Genomic DNA, 17,564 nt, shown 5'->3' with positions numbered 1-17,564 from the left:
CCTGTTTCCCACTCTGACAAAACACCGCTCGTTCTAATTTGATCTCCTGTGCAGGAATTAATGCAGCTGACCTGATATGAATGGACTGTCTCCCAAGATCTGAAATGTGGTAGACTTCCAGAAGGTCTACTGGCTTTTGCAAGACTGCACTGGAAGAAAAGTTCTGCCATAGAAAAATGAGATATAGCATGTTACTTTGCAATAGGTGTGAGGCTGAAAGTAGGTGTGAGTAAAATGAGCTATATGAAGACTAAGAATGGATGTAAAGGGACTGAGAAATGAAGTGCACAAAGCCAGCGACACTGGAGGTTTTAATGTCAATGTGTTCAGGGTTGAAGTGTAGATCAGCACACCACAGGTGTGGAGGTCTAGGTACCTCTGTACTTGTGTGATCATCTCCCGTGTGTCTCCTAAACCCTGGGTGTTAAACACGATGCCTGCTCCCAAGGCTGAGGAAGCTCCCCCAAGCCTCCCTCCGCTGCTGCTCTCTGGGATGCCGCAGGGGATGCCCACGAGTGCCACCAGCCTGCCCAGGGCCACTCCAGGGCATGCTGTCCTCAGCTGGGCGCGTGGCTGTCCCCAGCCCCCAAAGACCTGCAGGACTGCAGCAATGAAGAAGGCTTTTTGAGAAGATACAGGTGCCTTTGGTTCAGGGGCATAGGAGGAAAATATGGTGCTGAACAGCTTACTTTAGAGATCCTGAATAGCTTATTTGGGAGATCCTCATTCTCGAGCAGTTTGTGTGATGTTTCTTCATTGAGTCTGTTAGAAGTAGGATGCAGATTTGAATGTATTAAATACCAAACCTCTTAAATCAGCACCAGCAGCTTGACTTCACCCTATTTCAGATCAAGGTGTGAGTCTGAACTATAGGTTTATGAAGATTAGGTGTGAAAAAAACAGAACCAAACCACCACCCTTGCTGTAGAAGAGAATAAACCCAGAAGGTACCAATGCTGCACCAAGAAACAAGCTGGAATGATTTTCTCAGGTGTTTGTGTGGTCCCTGCGCTAAGGTTGTTAAACCCCTTATTGCACACTCAGGCTAGCTGTGTTGAAATTGGTGTGTAAAGGAAAACATACAGGGCCAATGTAAATCACCATGAGAGAGCCATCTGAGCTCAAACAGCTTTTTGAACTTGTCTTGGCTGCAGAGAGGGGCCTCATCACTGTAATAAGTCTGTCCTATGAGCTGAATGTTCTCCACTGAGCATAAAATCATCTTTAATCCTACCAGAACTGGAAAGTCTCCTGGTGTTATAAGTAACTGTGTTGGAATAAAATCAAATCCTGAAGCAGTTGATCAAAATTAGCCATTGTCTCAAAGCTTGAGGCCAGCAATATAGTGAATGTTCAGGGGAAGCCTCATGGTGCCCGGGTTGCTCATTCCGTGGGAGCAGTCGTTGCAAAATAGCAGCCAGGGGAGAGAGCAAGTTTGAAAAAGCTTAGGAGAAAGGGACACTTCCTTGGCCAACACCTCTGGTAACTCTGCTAATAAAGTCTTCACTCCTCTCCCTACATGATGGAGATGCAAAATGAGTACCAAGCTGTAATACCATCTTAAATTTGCAGAGCCGCTTATTTAGTGTGTAAATGGCAGGGGGATGGAAGTTATATGATGCTTAGGAAAAGCCCTGTGAATAATTGCCATAGAAAAAAACAGCAAAATAAGTTGTTTTTTTTAACAGTTCTTATTGGCAAGAAACTTGATCTCACAGTTGGAAAGCTGCTTGTGTGTGTTCTCGCTGTTAGATCTTGCAAGATAAGCAGGGCTGGGATGGGTGGGTCTGGCAGTTTCTCCGGGGGGTGACAGCATGGAGGCAGCTATGGCATCGGACCCTCTGGTGCCCTGAGTCACCCAAATCTGGTGCCTTGGGGAGGTATCAGGGGCTTGGGGAAAAATATGGCCTCGGTCCTGTGTGATCAGTGCAGAATTCATCGGTGCCCATCTGCCCTTGCTGACAGCGAGGCCAGTGTGCTGGGAGTAGTGCTCTGCCAGCTGCTCTGCACCGAGCGTGGCAGCTTCACGTACTTGTTTTCTTGTTCATCGAGACCAGAAATAGCACGGCTTCTGCACTTCTCTACTTCTGCTGGAGTTTACTCCCTCATTGGCGTGGGTCTTGGGAGTACTTAGAAATGCGTCTGAAGCCCTTCACAGTGGAAGGAGTAGTGTAAGCAGACATATCCCCTTTCAGACTCTCAGGAGAGCCAAGCCAGGAAACATCTTGTGTCTCCTCTTGTGCTGCCTTCGCTCGTCATACAGGATTTGCTGGTAAAATAGGAGATGCCCGTCAGCCTGGTGGAACCGCTCCAAGGACTGCGGGGCGGTTACCAAAGATCCAGACTGAACGAAGGGGGAGGCAATAGCAAAATGTATGGTGTGCTAGAAGTAATAGTAACAAAACAAAAAGCCACTTGGTGGGTGTAGATAGACCTGTAGCCTTCTGCTGTAAAGGGGGAAATGAATTTAAGAAAACTCCTTAGATACAAAGAATAGTCTTTTTGGCACTCATGCCATGAACTAGCAAAAGGGGCTGGATGTGCTGAGGAAACTTGTCTGTAGTTTGGCACTTGCAGAGCTCCCAGAGCAGCCCCGCTCCCTCTGTGCCCCCAGAGAGGCCGCTTGTGCCGCCGCTGCAGCGGGCTGGTAGCAGCGAGGATCACCGGGGGTCCTGTACTCGCAGCGCAGGCTTTCCCAGGCTGCGGTGGCATCAGGGTGGTGTTCCTTGGACGCGGACTGCAGCTGCCCTGCGGCAGGTCCCCCTCCTCTGTCCCTGCCCCAGCCCTGGGGCCCTCCTGCAGCTCAGGAACTGCTCGTTTACCTTCTGCTGAGAAACCTGGTTTTGTGTCTCTTCTACTCACCTATTAGAAACTTGTCAACTTAAATCGGAGCGTTTGTAAACGAAGTTGTTGCCTGAGCGTGGGGTGGGAAATTCCCGACGTTGTGCCACTCGGAGCGTGCTGGAGGGGACGTGCCACTGTGCAAACGCTCTGGTCGGGCACAGCAGCTTAAACTGCAGCACATGCAACACAAGCTGCTTCACGCTGTGTCTTGGTTTTGTAAAAGCCCCAGCCAGCCCGCTCTGGAGACTGCTAGTAAAGTCTGGCCTTGCAGCCAAGGGCTCTGCTGGAAAAGACTCCAGCTGCTACTTAAGAGCGTTTCTTTTAGGGAGTGACAAAGCGCAGACTCAGCAGCTATTAGCCTGAGCTGGACTATCCAGGCTTAAATGCGAACTTAAATAACAGACCCTCAGCTGTCAGCTTCAGAGAGGAGAGCTCTAAAGCTTGCTCTTAACTAATCGCAGGATCACTCTGCAGGCACAGATAAAGAGTAAACCCAGTTGGTCTTGTATGTAATACGCATAGATGCTAATTAATCTTCAGATTAGCCAAATCTAATTCTGTCTCTTTGGACCGTTACAAATTGAAAGCACTGTGCTGAAATCTGTAGAGTGACATCTGTCTTATGTCTTGTGTATAGGCGTATATATTAAAAAACAGTGAGAAAAGACCAAAGTTCCTAATCTCTGTGCAAAATAACATCTTTGACATGCTGCACTTCTGCACTATAGGATGTCTTAACTTTCGTGGAGAACCTTTGGATTTTAGTAAAGGTTGGTGTTAGCCTGGGGGGGTCCCAAAGGCCAGACGCTTAGCTGGTGGCGGGTAGTGCCATTCTTAGCTGCCTGAGGATCTGGCTGGAAGAAAGTAAATGGTATTCCAGGTGAAGGCTGGCAAATACGTATTTATAATGACACTTAATTATATTGCGGCTTGACGCTCTGTCCATACATAGCACTGGTACAAATGTTTGCATAGGATGTGAGGTGATAGACTTGGAGATGTTGCTTCTGTTGGCCATGAGTGCCCTGTGATGCTCTCTGTGATGTCTGAGTCTTACTGCACAACTGAGATGTTTGTCCCAGCACTCTTCTTGAGCTGCAACCATTGCTTTCTCTTCGGTTTAGCATTTCCTCGCGCTTCCACCTCAGAGCACTGTTTCTGTAGCCTCATTTCGGATTGGTGTGTTTGCTGGGCCTTCCAAGCTGATACAGCTGTAAAATCTGGCTTTGGTATTCTCAAGTTTCCCTTCACAGAACAAGAGCTCAAACAAAAACAACCTAAGCTGCACAGCTTAGCAGTCCTGGAATTAAATGTTTTATTTGCGCTGCCCTCCTTGGTGCTATGGGATGTCGAGCAGGAACACAGTAGGTCCTTCAGACTATGTAGAAGTGGGAAGTATTGGGGATGCGCTTGGAGATTGAGTTGTTCTGTTTTGCTAACCATGCTTCTTACCAGCTGCGTGCTTAAGAAAGGCACATTGAAAAGATGCCGTGAATCGGTATGTCTGAGAAGTAAGTATCCATCCTGTGCACTGAACATCGCTGCTCTGTTCCTGCCCGACGCGCGCCCAGCCCGTGCTCACTCCGCCGCCTCTCTGTTGCAGCGCTGCGAGACCTGCAAGCAGGCGGTGCCGGGGGACTGCCCGGTGGTGTACGCTGACAGGGCGGGCTACTCCCGGCAGTGGCACCCGGCGTGCTTCGTGTGCTGCCGGTGCTCCGAGCCCCTCGTCGACCTCATCTACTTCTGGAAGAGCGGGGCTGCCTGGTGCGGGCGCCACTACTGCGAGAGCCTCCGGCCGCGCTGCGCCGGCTGTGACGAGGTAGGGACCGGCTTCCCTCTGCCCGGCGCTCCCCGCTGCGCTGGGGGCCTGGCGCCAGCTAATTCAGGGCTTCTCTGGCGTACGTCTTCACCTGCTCGCCTGCCCGCAGCTCCCAGCGTGCCCTCTGGGAGTGGCATCCTTTGGTGCCGGTCACCAGGGCTGCGGCTGCTCTGGGGAGCCGGAGGTGCCTACGGAAAATGGGGTGAAGAGCATGATGTTAATGATGGTCCCGGCTAGCTATGCCATGTCCATCTCAGAGCAACAATCCACCTCTAGTTGCATTTAAAACCTGATGGTTTTGTAGTGCTTAACTGCAGCCTGTGACTTTGGCTTAATTGCTCAGGAGCAGTCCTGTGCCTTTTGTCTGCCTGTTCCTGAAGCCTGGCCTCCGTGGCTGATGGGCTTGGTGGGAGGTGCGGGGCTGGTTCTCCCTGGTCCTGCCGTGCTCCGGCTTGGCGAGATGGTGGAAATAAGCAATTGTCTGTCTGTCCCGTAGATCATCTTCTCAGAGGACTACCAGCAGGCGGAAGGGATGGCCTGGCACAAGAAGCACTTTGCCTGCCTGGAGTGCGAGACGCTGCTGACCGGCAAACCCTTTGCTCTGGACAACGCCAGCCTCCTGTGCACGACCTGCAGCAAAAGCAAACGCCTCTGAGCAGGGAGCAGCCCGGGGGCGAAGCGAGTTCCCCCAGGTCCCACCAGGACTGGGGTCATTTGACAAGTACATGAGAAGGGGAAGGTTAAAAAAAATTAGAGCCTGGCTATTTACTTGCAAGCAACTAAGTGCCCCCTTGCATCCAATACAGCTTGCAGGAGAATATTTCCTTGGGGAGGAAGCAAAGGAAAATCGTATGCCTGTGGGTGGGAGGTACACGGCATATCTGACTAGGAGAGATTGAAAAGGAGGTTCTGTGTTGTGCTGTTTTTTATAAAGTCTCTCCAAGCTTCTTATGACTAAGATCTTGCAATAGTCTTTTGGAAATAACACATCTCAAAAGTAACTTTTGGCATACTAAACCTATGGTTGTGGTCAAAAACAAGGGTGGTTCTTATTTTTTGAAATACATACTGGAAGTTTACACTAACAGGCTGCTGACAACTGTAGTAAAGCAATGGGTTTGAAGAATTTGATTAACCTGGGTGATTACTTTCTGAAAGCAAATGATATAAAATTGCAGCAACATGTAGCTGTAGCTTTCTCCTCCTTAGTGTACAATAATGTAAAAATAACGAGTTGGCACACAGGGCCATTGGTGTAACCCTGGCGAGAGGGGAAGGGTGCAGCTCTGCCCCGGGGCAGCGGACTGGCTCGGCCCATGTGAGCTTTAGCCCTGGAAGGGGAATGCAGAAGCATTCCTGGCGGGTCCCACCCGACCAGGCTCCCCAGCCTCGCCTGCTTCCAACTGCCTGTTCTTGCAGGCGAGCGTGTTTCCACAGAGCGGCATTGTGTTCCCACTGCGATGCTGGAGGCCGTTAAGCATTTAAAGTATGGGCCTTTATTTCGGCTGGGTTTGACCAGGAATTTTATGGAAAACAGCTTTCCAGTCTAAGCTGTCTTGGGGGGGTGGGGGGAGTTGTGCCTGAAATGCTGCAATGCCAGTTTTTCCCTGTAATACATCAGTGACCCCCTCCAAGAACCAGGGAACCGTACCTTCCTGTTGGAGCCGGCAGCACCTCACCCTGGGCTCTGCCCCGCTCCTCATCCCGCAGCTCCCCCGTCCCTCGGGGAGGTCCCCGTCACCTCGTGGATCTGATGGGGGTGACCCCATCCCAGGATCCGGCACTGAGTCTGTGCAGATAGTATTTGTTCCCTAAGTGATGCGATGCTTCTGGTAGTCACTGAAAATACCAGATAGTCCAGGCTGGCAGATGTCTGTGTGCTTGGTCTTTTTTCTTATATTAAATGTCTACATAATTTGCCAGAGAACTGGAATATTTTTTGCAGAGGTGAGTGTGCAAGGAGCTCACAATTGCTAGGTTTTCTTTCTGCTACGGAAGACGGTGGTTTCTCTGTAAAGCGTGCTCCATGCTGTGGATGTTTGCTTGCTTGATAAAATGATAAAATAACTTGCAAATGAGAGTTGGGGGAAACTGTACCTGCTGCAGGGTTAGAGCATGCGAGTCTGGGCTGGCCTCTGCCCCGTGTGTCGGGGGATGCCCTGCTCTGCTGCTGGGGAGGAGCAGGCCAAGTCCATCACCATCTCTGAGTAGGTGGGACCGATGTGGTGTCACGACATACCTGTACGTGTCGAGGGTGAGCGCCTCTTACTCTTTGTCCAGCCCTGTGCTGTTGCGTGGTTGATATTCCTGGAAATGCTGGGGTATTTAAAGAGAGTGAATGAAATGCTTGCTCCGGAGCTGGAGCAGAGCAGGAAAAGCCCGAGGTGGCAGCGACAGCCGTGGCTGTGGGGGTGATGGACGTGTGTTGCAGGGTATTGCGGTGCATGCGCTCCCGGGGTCGTTTGTCCAGCTCGGGTTAGTCAATGGATGCGTTGAGTGCCTGGGGGTGTCGCGTCCATAAACTTGGCCAGATGCCGCAAGTCAAGAGAGGACACGTAGACGTGAAGCTGTGCAAGGAATAATAAAGCTCCCTTGGATCAGCCTTGGACACAGGCGCTTTAGTTAAAAGTAAAGTGGGAATGAAAAATAAAGCCCAGTGCTTAGCTTTATTGCCTCTTCTTCATTTTGTTACAAGGGAAATGTCTTCGTATCTTTAAAAAAATTTACAAAGATGCATTGTTGTTCTAAACCCTGTGTTGTTAAGGCAGCCAAACGCTATTTCAGCAGAGACATTAACATCCAAACACCATTCCCTGATGGAAAGTCAGTGTCCATTTGTGCACACAGCTGGTTACCTCTGAGTGATCTGCCTACAGCGTGGGTGCACAGCCATTACCCAGGTGTCTGGAAGAAAATTAAATGAAAAAAAAAAAACCAAAACACCAAAACATCAAGGTTTTAAAAGTGAAAGACTATTAACTAAACTATTGCCATCACAGAAAACTCAACAGCGTGCTGCAATCTTCTCCCTGGGTGTTTTCAGTTTGTTTTGCTTTGGCTGGCTGCATGGTGCTTGCAGGGTTTGTGATAAAGTGAGCGCAGGGGAGCGGTGAGCCAGACCCCTGGCCACAGCGGGGTGTTCCTTAAAGGTCGGTGTCTGAATGGGGCTGCTGGCCGTCCCCGCTCCAGGGCTGCTTCCCCCTGCAGCCACCTACCCTCCCCAGCTGCAGGTGAAACCAGGGGCTGGGGGGGGCTGTGCCAGCCTGCTCCCCAGCTTGCAGGGTGGGGGACCCTATGAGCTGGGTGCTGTGCTCTCAGCACCGACACTACTGAGCCCCACAAAGTGTGCAGTGACAACTTTTCCTCTTTTTGAGTGTTTGACACTGAGTAAGCTAGCTTAAGAGGTGTATGGTGTGCATCAGCTCCAGAAGAGATGATGGTGGGTGGTTAGGGCATCTCCCCAGGGTGGGGGTTGCTCATCTGGACCTCGAACATCTGTCGCTAAACCCGTATGGATGGGGACCCTCGTCCTGTGCCTCTCTGCAGAGAGGGGTGAGGTCACTCCCTGCTCCCTATTGTTGGCACATTTGCTGCATCTGTGGGGCAGCACCTATGTGTAAGCCCTTTAGAGGTGGGATTTCCAATGGACTCTTCTTGTGCGGTCCCCTCCTCTCTCCCCTGCCTGTGCAGGTAAAGGGGATCCCCCTTCCACCACTGCCAGGGTTAAAAACCAATAGAGCCTCAGAGGGAGGCGGCAGAGAAGAGGTGGTTCTTGTTTTCTCTGCTGCAGAAGAATGTGCGTAGTGGGAGCTTGGGTAAATGTCAGAGCAGAGGCGCTGGGGGAGGGACAGGGTTTCGGGGGGAGCACGGTGGCGGGGAGGGAGGCATAACGCCGAGCCCAGTGCCTGCCTCCATGTCCGGCCCTGCATTACTGTCCACTGTGACAGTGGGCGGCCCTCCCCTCGTCCCCAGCCGTTGCTCCCGGGGGCTGTGAAGGCAGGGCTGGGGCATCCCCACCGCCCTCCCCGCGGTGGGATGGTCTCTGAGCGAGAGGGAGGTCAAGTCCGCTCTGCGTACAAGGATTGTCCTCAATGATGGTGCCTTTGTTGGGCTCATCTTGCTGGGCTGTGACCGCAGTCCGCACATAGTAGCGTCAGCTTCTTACACAGTCCATCTTTATTAGCACAATCCTCCATCATTGATGCCTTTATTTGGCTACTTGAAAAAAAGGTACCACTATAGCATGTTCTGGTTTGCGTTTTGATTTTGTGATCTATAAATGGTAATTCTTTTCCTCTGAAGTCCCTGTTTCAGCATACACATGCTTGCTTCAGGCTTTTTGGACTGCTGGTATCCACTCGAGCCTTTCAGGTATTTTTGAAGCTTGTAAAATACTGTCTGCTAAAAAATTTACTGCAATTAAACAGCTTAACAAAATCCTGTGCCTCTCAAGTGTCAGGAGCAAAAGCGTGAAATTAAAGCATCTAATAGCTCAAACCATATGTGGTCTTTAGTTTTGATATTAAAATTGAAATTCAGTGTAAGCATGAGGAGATATTCACCCCAAGTGAAGGCATATGCTGTGTTTTGCTATCGTTTATCATCTAGAACGAAGGAGGCTGCTGCAGCTGCCTTCTGTGGGTCATGAGCTTTGGGTTTCAGGAAAGTTAAATTTACAGGGGTATGCTGGCCTAATAGAGAGCCATCAGCAAGCAATACACAGGGGGTCTGTCCAGAAAATTAATAAAAATCAAGGTGTTTCACAAGGTTACTATGTACAACAGGAAAAGGCTACGGGCAAAGACTGTGTTGTGTGACTATTTGAAAGGCATCTTGTGCCACAGCTGTGTCCAGTCCATCATTTCCAATAAAAGCTCCTGTGCAAAGACTGCTCTATACCGTCTGGCTGTGTGCATGCCCTTTAGCGGGTACGGGCTGCTTTGGACCCCAGGCGAGAGGGTCAGCGCACAGTGCAGCGCTCGAGCCCCCAGCCAGTTAACGTGATCTCCTTCCCTGCCCACAGCAAAGGTCCCTGACAGAGGACGGTGTCAGCAATCCCGCTTGCTGATTCAGCTCATCTGCATTGCGCTGTGGCCAGACAGATGGGGACGTGAAATAAAAACTCGGGAAGAAGCAGGCAGCAGGACGGGGAACGGGGACCACGGCAGAATGGGATGCTCAGACCCTGCCTGAGTGGGCATCTCCCAGGACTTGCCCCGCTCCTGCCGGGCAGCTGGAGGAAGAGCCGTGTTTGTATGCAGCCCTGAGCGAGCAGCTCGTATTTGCGTGAACAGCTCGGATGAAAAGCCTCTCGCCTGGCCATGGTCAGACGGGTAGGGTGGTAAGGACCTTAAGAGACGGGTCTCTCTCCGTGCCCAGGATGCTGCATGGAGGTTAAGCTTTCAGAGTGGCTTTGGTCAGAGAGGCATGCTGTGCCCAGTCTCCACAGCTGTTCCAGTGTGCTGGGCACGCTGGCTGTGTGAGTGAGTTTGTTTGTTCTCTCCCCAAGCTTTGCACTGGGTTCCTTTAACTGGAAAATCCAGGTGTTTGGATGCTTGAAGCTGCTCGTACCGGCTGCACCGCGTTTGCTCTCTGCCGAGCGAGAAGGGATGGGGCATGGTGAGGGATTTCATAATGGCCACTTACGGGAAGAGGTCTCGCTGTGCGAGCAAGCACCATGGTGGGCCAAGGACCTCGGCCACCCTTCCCAGGGAGGCAGCAAGGCTGGGGGGTGACAGTGCCCTGGGGCCGGTAATGTTTTCTGTGCTGCTGATCCGTGAATTTTAGCACTGCTGCTGTGAAACCTCTCCGTGGACGTGGACGCCGCTTATTTCAAACGCTGTGGCATGGCGCAGGGGTCCCGCACGGACGGTGCGAAGTGCTGGTGTCTGCAGGTCGGAGCAGTCCGTAAGAGCTGAACCGGTGAGCTGCACTTCTCACCTGGTGGGTTTTTAATATTAATCTAGCTCTTTCATGGAAGCACAGGGATACATTGCGTTGTCTAATGGTCAATTGAGCATCACGTATTGCAGTAACGGGTGCCGGTGTTTTAGCTTGTGAATCTGCAAAGGACAAACCTTAATTTCTTCTTGTCGATGGCCAAAGATGGCAAGCACAAGGACTTTGTGCCTCCTACACGAACATTAAGCTCCAGTTTAAACTCAAATGTTCTGTATAACTGCTCTCCTAAATATGACTAACAATACACGAAAATGTTCCTAAAACTTCAAATAAACTATTTCTGGATATGAAAGTTTCCCAGGTCTCGCTTCAGTTCCTTTCCTGGTCTCAGGGCGGGTGTGCTGCCCGAGGGAAGGGCCGGAGCTGCAGTGGGGCGAGGGCTCCGGCGAGGAAGAGGGAAGGAGGAAGGTCAGAGATGATGCTGCTGCTTTTCACAGGCCAGAGCACGCTGCCATCCCCGTGTCCGAGACGCTGCTGGCGTTGGTAAAATGGGCTGCAAGAGCCAAAGAAAGAGAGAGACTGAAAGGGCAGAGCCGGGGCCAAGTGTGCGTGGAGAGCCGCAACCGGGTGCGATCGCACTCCTGGGAAGGAGCCTGCCTGCACAGGCATGGCTTAACGTCAGGAGCTGCCTGCGGGCGGTAACGGGGCTCCCGGGGAAGCCTTCCCGATTGACTCTGTAAAATCTGTGGATGCTTAAACATTGGGATAAAATTAACTCATTGCCCAGTGCCATTAGTTATTTGAGGTTAATTATTTAGCAGGCTCAGTGAGTGCAGTTACCCCCAGTATTTCCTCAAGATGGTCTAGGAGAGGAAGCACTTTGAAAACACACCCTTGAGCGGAGGAGAGATGAACATGGGAGTGTGGCAGCTCTGGCAGGGAAGGCTGTCCATGCCTGAGCCCTGGCCCCGGCTGGAGCCTGCGGTCTGGCACACGCCAGCAGCAGAGGGGCCAGCCTCCGGACCCCACTGGGGCACGAAGGGCTGTGCCGGGCACGGGGGGGTCCTTCGCCTGCTCCCCCCAACTGCAGACCCCACCAGGAGCGCTGGGTGGGTGGGAGGGAGGGCAGAGCCCATCGGCAGAGAGAAAATAACCATTGACTGGGGAGAAGCCACATTTCAGCTGAAGTTTTGCAAGCTGAAGTTTTTCAAAGCTTAACTGATCTGAATCTACAAATATTTGCAGTGCTGTCTTATTTGTGGTCCCTTTTTAATTTTTTTTAAGAAATATTTGAGGAGAAAAAGGGACCGTCTGTTTGTGATTTGGGAGGATTTCGCAGTGGAAAGGCAGAGGCTGTTTAAGGACAGCGGCTCCATTCGGGTCACCTTCCTCCTCCAGGTTTCCCATGGCATCCCCCCTCGCCACCGGGGTTGTCCCCACCCTGGGGCCACGCGTCCGCTGGGGCCGGGAGAGGAGCTGGCCCTGGCTGCAGGGGGGTCCTGTGCGCTGCCCTACACGTGCGCATGGGGAGCCTCCGCTGCTAAGGTGGGGAGAAAAACAATTAAGAAATGAGCAGGGGCCGGAGCGATGCCTTTATACATCTCGGCAAGGGAGGTGGCTTGAAGGAAGGGAGCCCTTTGCCTAAGTGAACACTGATTCTGTGTATATATTTGCAATATCTAGTCTAAGACAAACAATGAAACTTGAAATAAAATTTCTCAGCTCAGATGGGTAGGAGAAAACTAGCTATCCCCGTGACAGGAAGACTGTCTTACTGTTAACGGGCTACCTTCAATGACAGGCGTCAATTAACCCCTCGGTGTTGAGGAGGGTCTGGGAAGCTGGCTAGGAGTCTCGCAGCAAGGCTTGCTCCCACCACTGCTTTGCACAGATTTCCCGAGGCAGAGCCAGAGGGAAGGCAGATCTGGAGACATTTAACAGGTTTCCCTCAGAGGTCTATGGAAAACACCTGGGCACCGTGATTTATTTATGGGCCCTGAACCTGTGAAGAAGGAGCCCTGTCATCAGCAGTAAATGAGTGGTGACAGGGTGAGAGCTGGTTGCTGTAGGTCATGGATGATGTCTGGGCTGGGGGCCAACTCTGCACCCCCTCCACTTCTGGGACCGTGCAAAAAAGGTAGGGAAATCCTTAAAGAAGGGGGAAGAAACACGCTTTTCTGACCTTTTCCTGCAGTGCACAGCTTTTGAGCATGAGAGCAGTTCTGCTCTGCAGGATCCTTCCTCTTGACCTGGAAGAGGCTGTTTTGCTCTGGCCCAAGCGGTGGAGGTTTGGCTTGGTGGTGACTGAGCTGTGTTTCACTTCATTCTCTGCAAGAAAAGCTAAGCGGCATTCTCCTTTACAATGTATTTCATGAAAAAAAATCTGTTTGCTTGGGTATTTCTCCAATGACTGACTGGAATCAATGGCATTCTTGTTATTTACCTTGGTGGTAACAAACAGCCATAGAAAACCTGTTCCTCTCTAGTATAATTCTGTAAGAATCAGATACCTGGGCAGAAGACAATTGCCTCAAACAGAAACTTTTCAGGAGTTTTATTAGTGCAGTCAGTTCTTAAAAGAATGTAATTTCAGATACCTGTAACTAATAAAACTCAAAATTCAGTGGCTTCAGGTGAGAAAAACATAAACCAAAGGCAGACTGAGGTAGCTATATAAACACTACAATAAAACTTGCTTAAAAGCCCCAGAGAGAAAAATTTAGAGGTGCAAAAACAAGTATTCATGAAGTGCTGGTGTGTTTCAGGGGAAACGCTCTTCCAGAGACTTGCAACAGCTGCTGCTTTGGGACTGAGCTATATAAAGTTCATATGGGCATGTGTTATTCTATAAAAAGTGAGGTTAATTATGCCTATATAAATCTAATTTGAGCTTTTATTTACTTTTTAAACTCAACTTCTTCAGCCAAATCACCCAAAAAGTCAATCTTTCCACAATGAGGTTTTTATGCATTGTTGCCTTATTTCCAGAGGTGATGTGTGCAAGCGTCTCCAGCAGCCCCATGGCACGGTGCTCATCTGACGGTGCTTCTCCCATCCTGCCTTGCACGTCTGCAGGAGTACCTGATTTCTGACTTTACATGTCCATGCACTGCATTGTACTGCTAATAAAAGAAAACTGAAGGGAACCAGATTTTGTCTACCTGGAAAGCAAAGTGCCTTCTGAACAAATCATGATGGATAGTGTTCAAATAATCACTTCTACTTCAAGCATCTTCCAGGTGTCAGCTCAAACCATCTTGCAGACAGGGAGCCCCACTGAGAAATGGCCGCCCAGCCCCAGCTGCTGACGTGGGGTGAGCTGCGGCCGTGCCTCCTCGTCTGGCTGGCTGCAGGACCAGCGCTGCAGCGGCTGAATACGCTTTTTTTGAATCAGATATTTTTTAAATTGTGCAAAACGCTACATATTTCACTGCTCTACTCTGTTGGCAAGGATAATTCTCCCATTGCTTTTCTACAGCCTTTGCTAGAAATTTGTCCCACTGAATCGCCCGGGTACCTCCTGCCCTGCAGCTGGGCTGGAAGCAAGTAGCCTGTGTCGGTGGGAGCTGGGGGAAGGCAGGCGGCCGCACGGTGAAATGGAGCAAAACCTGCACAGTGGGAGCCCAGGTCTGCAGGCCCCGAACGCTGCAGGCGCGCTCGGTCCTCTGGAGTTCCAGCTGCCCACGCTTTAGCTCCATCCACAACCCGGAGTGGGCAAAGGGCTTTTCCATGCAGCAGTTTCTGTCCTGATGCACCTTTAGCAGGCAAGCTGCAACAGATCTGGGGTAAGAAAGCGTGCACCGCAGGGTTGGTTATTTTTTCCTGTGTGACTTGTCTGCCTTCGCACCAGCGTATCGCCCAGCACGCTGCCTGCGCTGCCCGCTTCCAGCGTGCCCCTGCAGCGGGCTGCACCTAGCCGCATGTGTTAGTTGTGCTGGGCCCATAACACCGAGGGCTACGGCCCCTCACCGCCTGGGGGGAGAAGGCGCCGCATGCAGCTGTGTTATTGTTGAGCCAGATGTTTCATTACTGGCTTAGCAAATTCCTCCGGAGCCCCACAATGGCGCTGAAGCATGGAGACTGTCAAAGACAGATATTTTCTCTGCACATGAACTCAAAAAGCCGAACGAGACACAGGCCAACTTAAAGACCAGTGAATAAAGGTCTCTTTTATAAAAGAAACCTATTAATACTTTGCCAAGACCTTCCCTTGAGACTGCCTAAATAAATTTCCTTAGATTGACAAGGCTTGAAAAGCAACCCTTTTAGTGAAACAGGACTCAAAAGCTGTTCAACTGGAAGGCACCAGCCTTCTGGCTTTGCAGCTCCGAATTTACTCAGAAAAGAAAGGTCATTTTTCAAATCCAAGGAAAACTTGTTGCAGCAATTTTTCTTTTCTGGTGCTGTTACAGGGACTGAACAATCACATACTTGGGGAATCTCCAAATTAATAATGAGTCGCCTTTAATGAACTACTCTTGATAAATTGGCTGTGCCTAATGTTGAGGGGTTTTCATAAATTCCCTGGGGTGTGGGATGGACCTTCCTGTGGCTGGAGGAGAGCAGAGCTGTGACAAGCAGCTCCAGCAGTGCCGCTGCAGCCGGGGGAGAGGAGGGATGCTGGCTCAACTGGGATGCAGGAGAAGAGACAATGAAAAGGAGCGGTGATGCAAGGGGATCCCCCTGCAGACCCCATCAGCCAGTTTATAAACACTGTAAGTACAGCGCTTTCCCTGTGTCTGTGCTAGAGCTGCGCTTTGAAGTCCCTTCATTCTCCTGAGCTTCTCCACAACTCATGCGTAGGTATTCCCTAGTTGCTGCATTACAGAACTGCCCAGTCTGCTGTGCTCATCCCTCTCCACATACGACGGCACGGTTCCTGCGCTAGCGAAAGGCGTTTTAAACCACGCGATGAGAAGCTGAAGGAAGGACAAGAAGTGGCAGGTTAGGATGGAAAAATCATACTTGCTGCAATTAGCATTGCGTTCCTATCAATCAGCCCTGCAAAGCCAGCATGACAAACGGGTTTGTTCGGCTGTGCCTGGTGCAGGCGGGGCGGCTGCCCCGCACCCCCCTCTTGTCCCGGGGGACCTTGCCTGTCCCACATCCTGTGGGCACAGAGCCTTCGCTCCCCTGCGCAGGGGGATGAGGTGGTTTCTCATGATGGGGACCCAGCCATTTTGTCCAGGCTGGTCTCCAGCGTATTAGTGCATGAGAAGGGCCGTGCGTGGACCCCCACCCCAGCTGTACAACCCCCCAGCAGCACGGGGAGGCTCTTCCTCCTTACCTCTCCCAGCCCAGCAATGGGCAGCATCCCAGCAGTCGGTAGCGCAGAGACTGCATTTTTTGGGTTGTGTTTGTCTCATGGAGTTGGACTGTGATCAGGAACTTCCCAAGAGCCAGTTTGTCTCATAGATCCTGTAAGGTGTCTGCATGGCCTTACATGGGCATGATGCTGGAGTTACATCTTCCTTTTTTGGGGGGGAAAAGCCAAACAGAGCCCTCACCATGCTTCCTGCTGCCCTTGCACACATCCACATGCCACAAACCAAAATGAAACGTTTTGTTCCTCAGCCTTTAATTCACCAGCACTTCCTCCAAACGCTGAGGCCAGCAAACAGATGGCTGTTGTACAAGCTGGGCCGCAGGAGAGACAGAGCCGTGCTGTTCTCGGGTTGCTTTTTCCATGGGTGTTTCCATGCCCTGCGGTGCCAAACCGCACCTCCCGGGCGAGTGCCGACGGCGAGCACCAGCGGAGGGTGGAGGCAGCCCGGTGAGGGGGGACAGGACTGGAACGGGAGGCCAGCGTGCCCCATGCCCCGCCGCGGCCTCGCGGCTCGCGCGTTGGTTGCTGCCTCACCAGCCACCAGCAAACCCGCTCTGTGCCGCGGGGGTGAGCCCGGCGGGAGGCGGCGGGGCTGCGGGCAGCGTGGGCACTGCCCGACTCTGTCCTGGCTGCTGCCAGCACCTACCGAGGAGCCCAGGCGTGCCAGCGGAGGGAGGGACACAGATCTGCTCTTTGGGTCTGCAAACCAGTGAGAGCGTTCAGTCTTCTCCATTTCATGCCGGATTAGGTTCATAGTGAGCTACAAGAGACTATTCTGTTCCTACACACCAGCTTGCATTTTAGATCCCCCAGAAAATACATGTTTTCTGAATACTTTCCCATAGTCCCACTTGACACCGCGTGAGTGAATCCGGAAGATCTGCATTGTTTGGTGATTCAGTTTTTTGTCTTTGAAGCAACAACCACATCGCAGGTTGATGTTTTGCTCTGGGGCGGAATGGCTTGCTTTCAGCAGCACCATCCTATATAGTGCCGCCATCTGTCAAGTAGCAACCCACATTGGTCACCAGACCCAAAGAAGAACCTGCAAATGATGGAGAAAGGGAGAACTGCCCAGTAAAGGAGGAGAGAGTTGGGCAGGAGAGCCTGGGAAGTGCTGGAAGGCAAGAACCTGGCAAGAAAAATAACCCTTCCCGAGTAGTCTACCTGAACCAAAACGGCTTTGTACCAAAATGGCTTTGAACCAACAAGTTTTGTACCAAAGTTGATTTACCTGCCTGTGATACAGTGTAAAGGCAAAAGCGTGCACATCCCCCTGAGTGCCTGCAGAGTCAGCAGCTCTTTGCATCTAATTTTTAAATGACTGAGTTTAACCTTGACTAGATGATAGAGGCAAAACAAACGTGATGCAAGCAGGACCTGATGCCCTCAAGGCTGGTCAGCAAGCGGGTCTGTCCTGTTCACCTCCAGCTCTCTCAGGAGGAAAGGTCACAGTGTTCGTCCCACGGGAACACTGTCTGTCCGTCCGTGTCCGACAGTCCCCAAGCCCAGGTCCATGCTTCCCCCTGCCCTGGCGGGGCCGCCAGTGCTCCCAGGCTATGAGAAAATCCTCCTCTTCTCCCCCGGGCTCGGGCCCAGGCTTCCTCTCTTCAGGCAAACAAGGGAGTTCAGCCTGATTTCACGCAGCCGTTACCAGGACTAATACACCATGAC

The 17,564-nt window shown here is 51.5% G+C and overlaps 1 protein-coding gene across 2 annotated transcripts in view; it reads left to right on the top strand.

Moving 5' to 3' along the window:
• LMCD1 (LIM and cysteine rich domains 1) overlaps positions 1 to 10,919 on the top strand; it is a 39,036-nt gene extending 28,117 nt beyond the window's left edge. For both annotated transcript variants that reach the window (XM_072875568.1, XM_072875569.1), the window contains exons 5-6: positions 4,448 to 4,663; positions 5,160 to 10,919. In XM_072875568.1, coding sequence (XP_072731669.1) covers positions 4,448 to 4,663; positions 5,160 to 5,318 — 375 coding nt within the window. In that variant the 3' untranslated portion in view covers positions 5,319 to 10,919. The remainder of the gene's footprint in view (positions 1 to 4,447; positions 4,664 to 5,159) is intronic.
• Positions 10,920 to 17,564: the final 6,645 nt, after the last annotated feature.

This window comes from Ciconia boyciana, chromosome 11 (assembly GCF_034638445.1).
Source record: "Ciconia boyciana chromosome 11, ASM3463844v1, whole genome shotgun sequence".
Taxonomy (NCBI): domain Eukaryota; kingdom Metazoa; phylum Chordata; class Aves; order Ciconiiformes; family Ciconiidae; genus Ciconia; species Ciconia boyciana.
The sequence above is the reverse complement of the archived record's forward strand: the minus strand, read 5'-3'. Positions and strand labels throughout refer to the sequence as shown.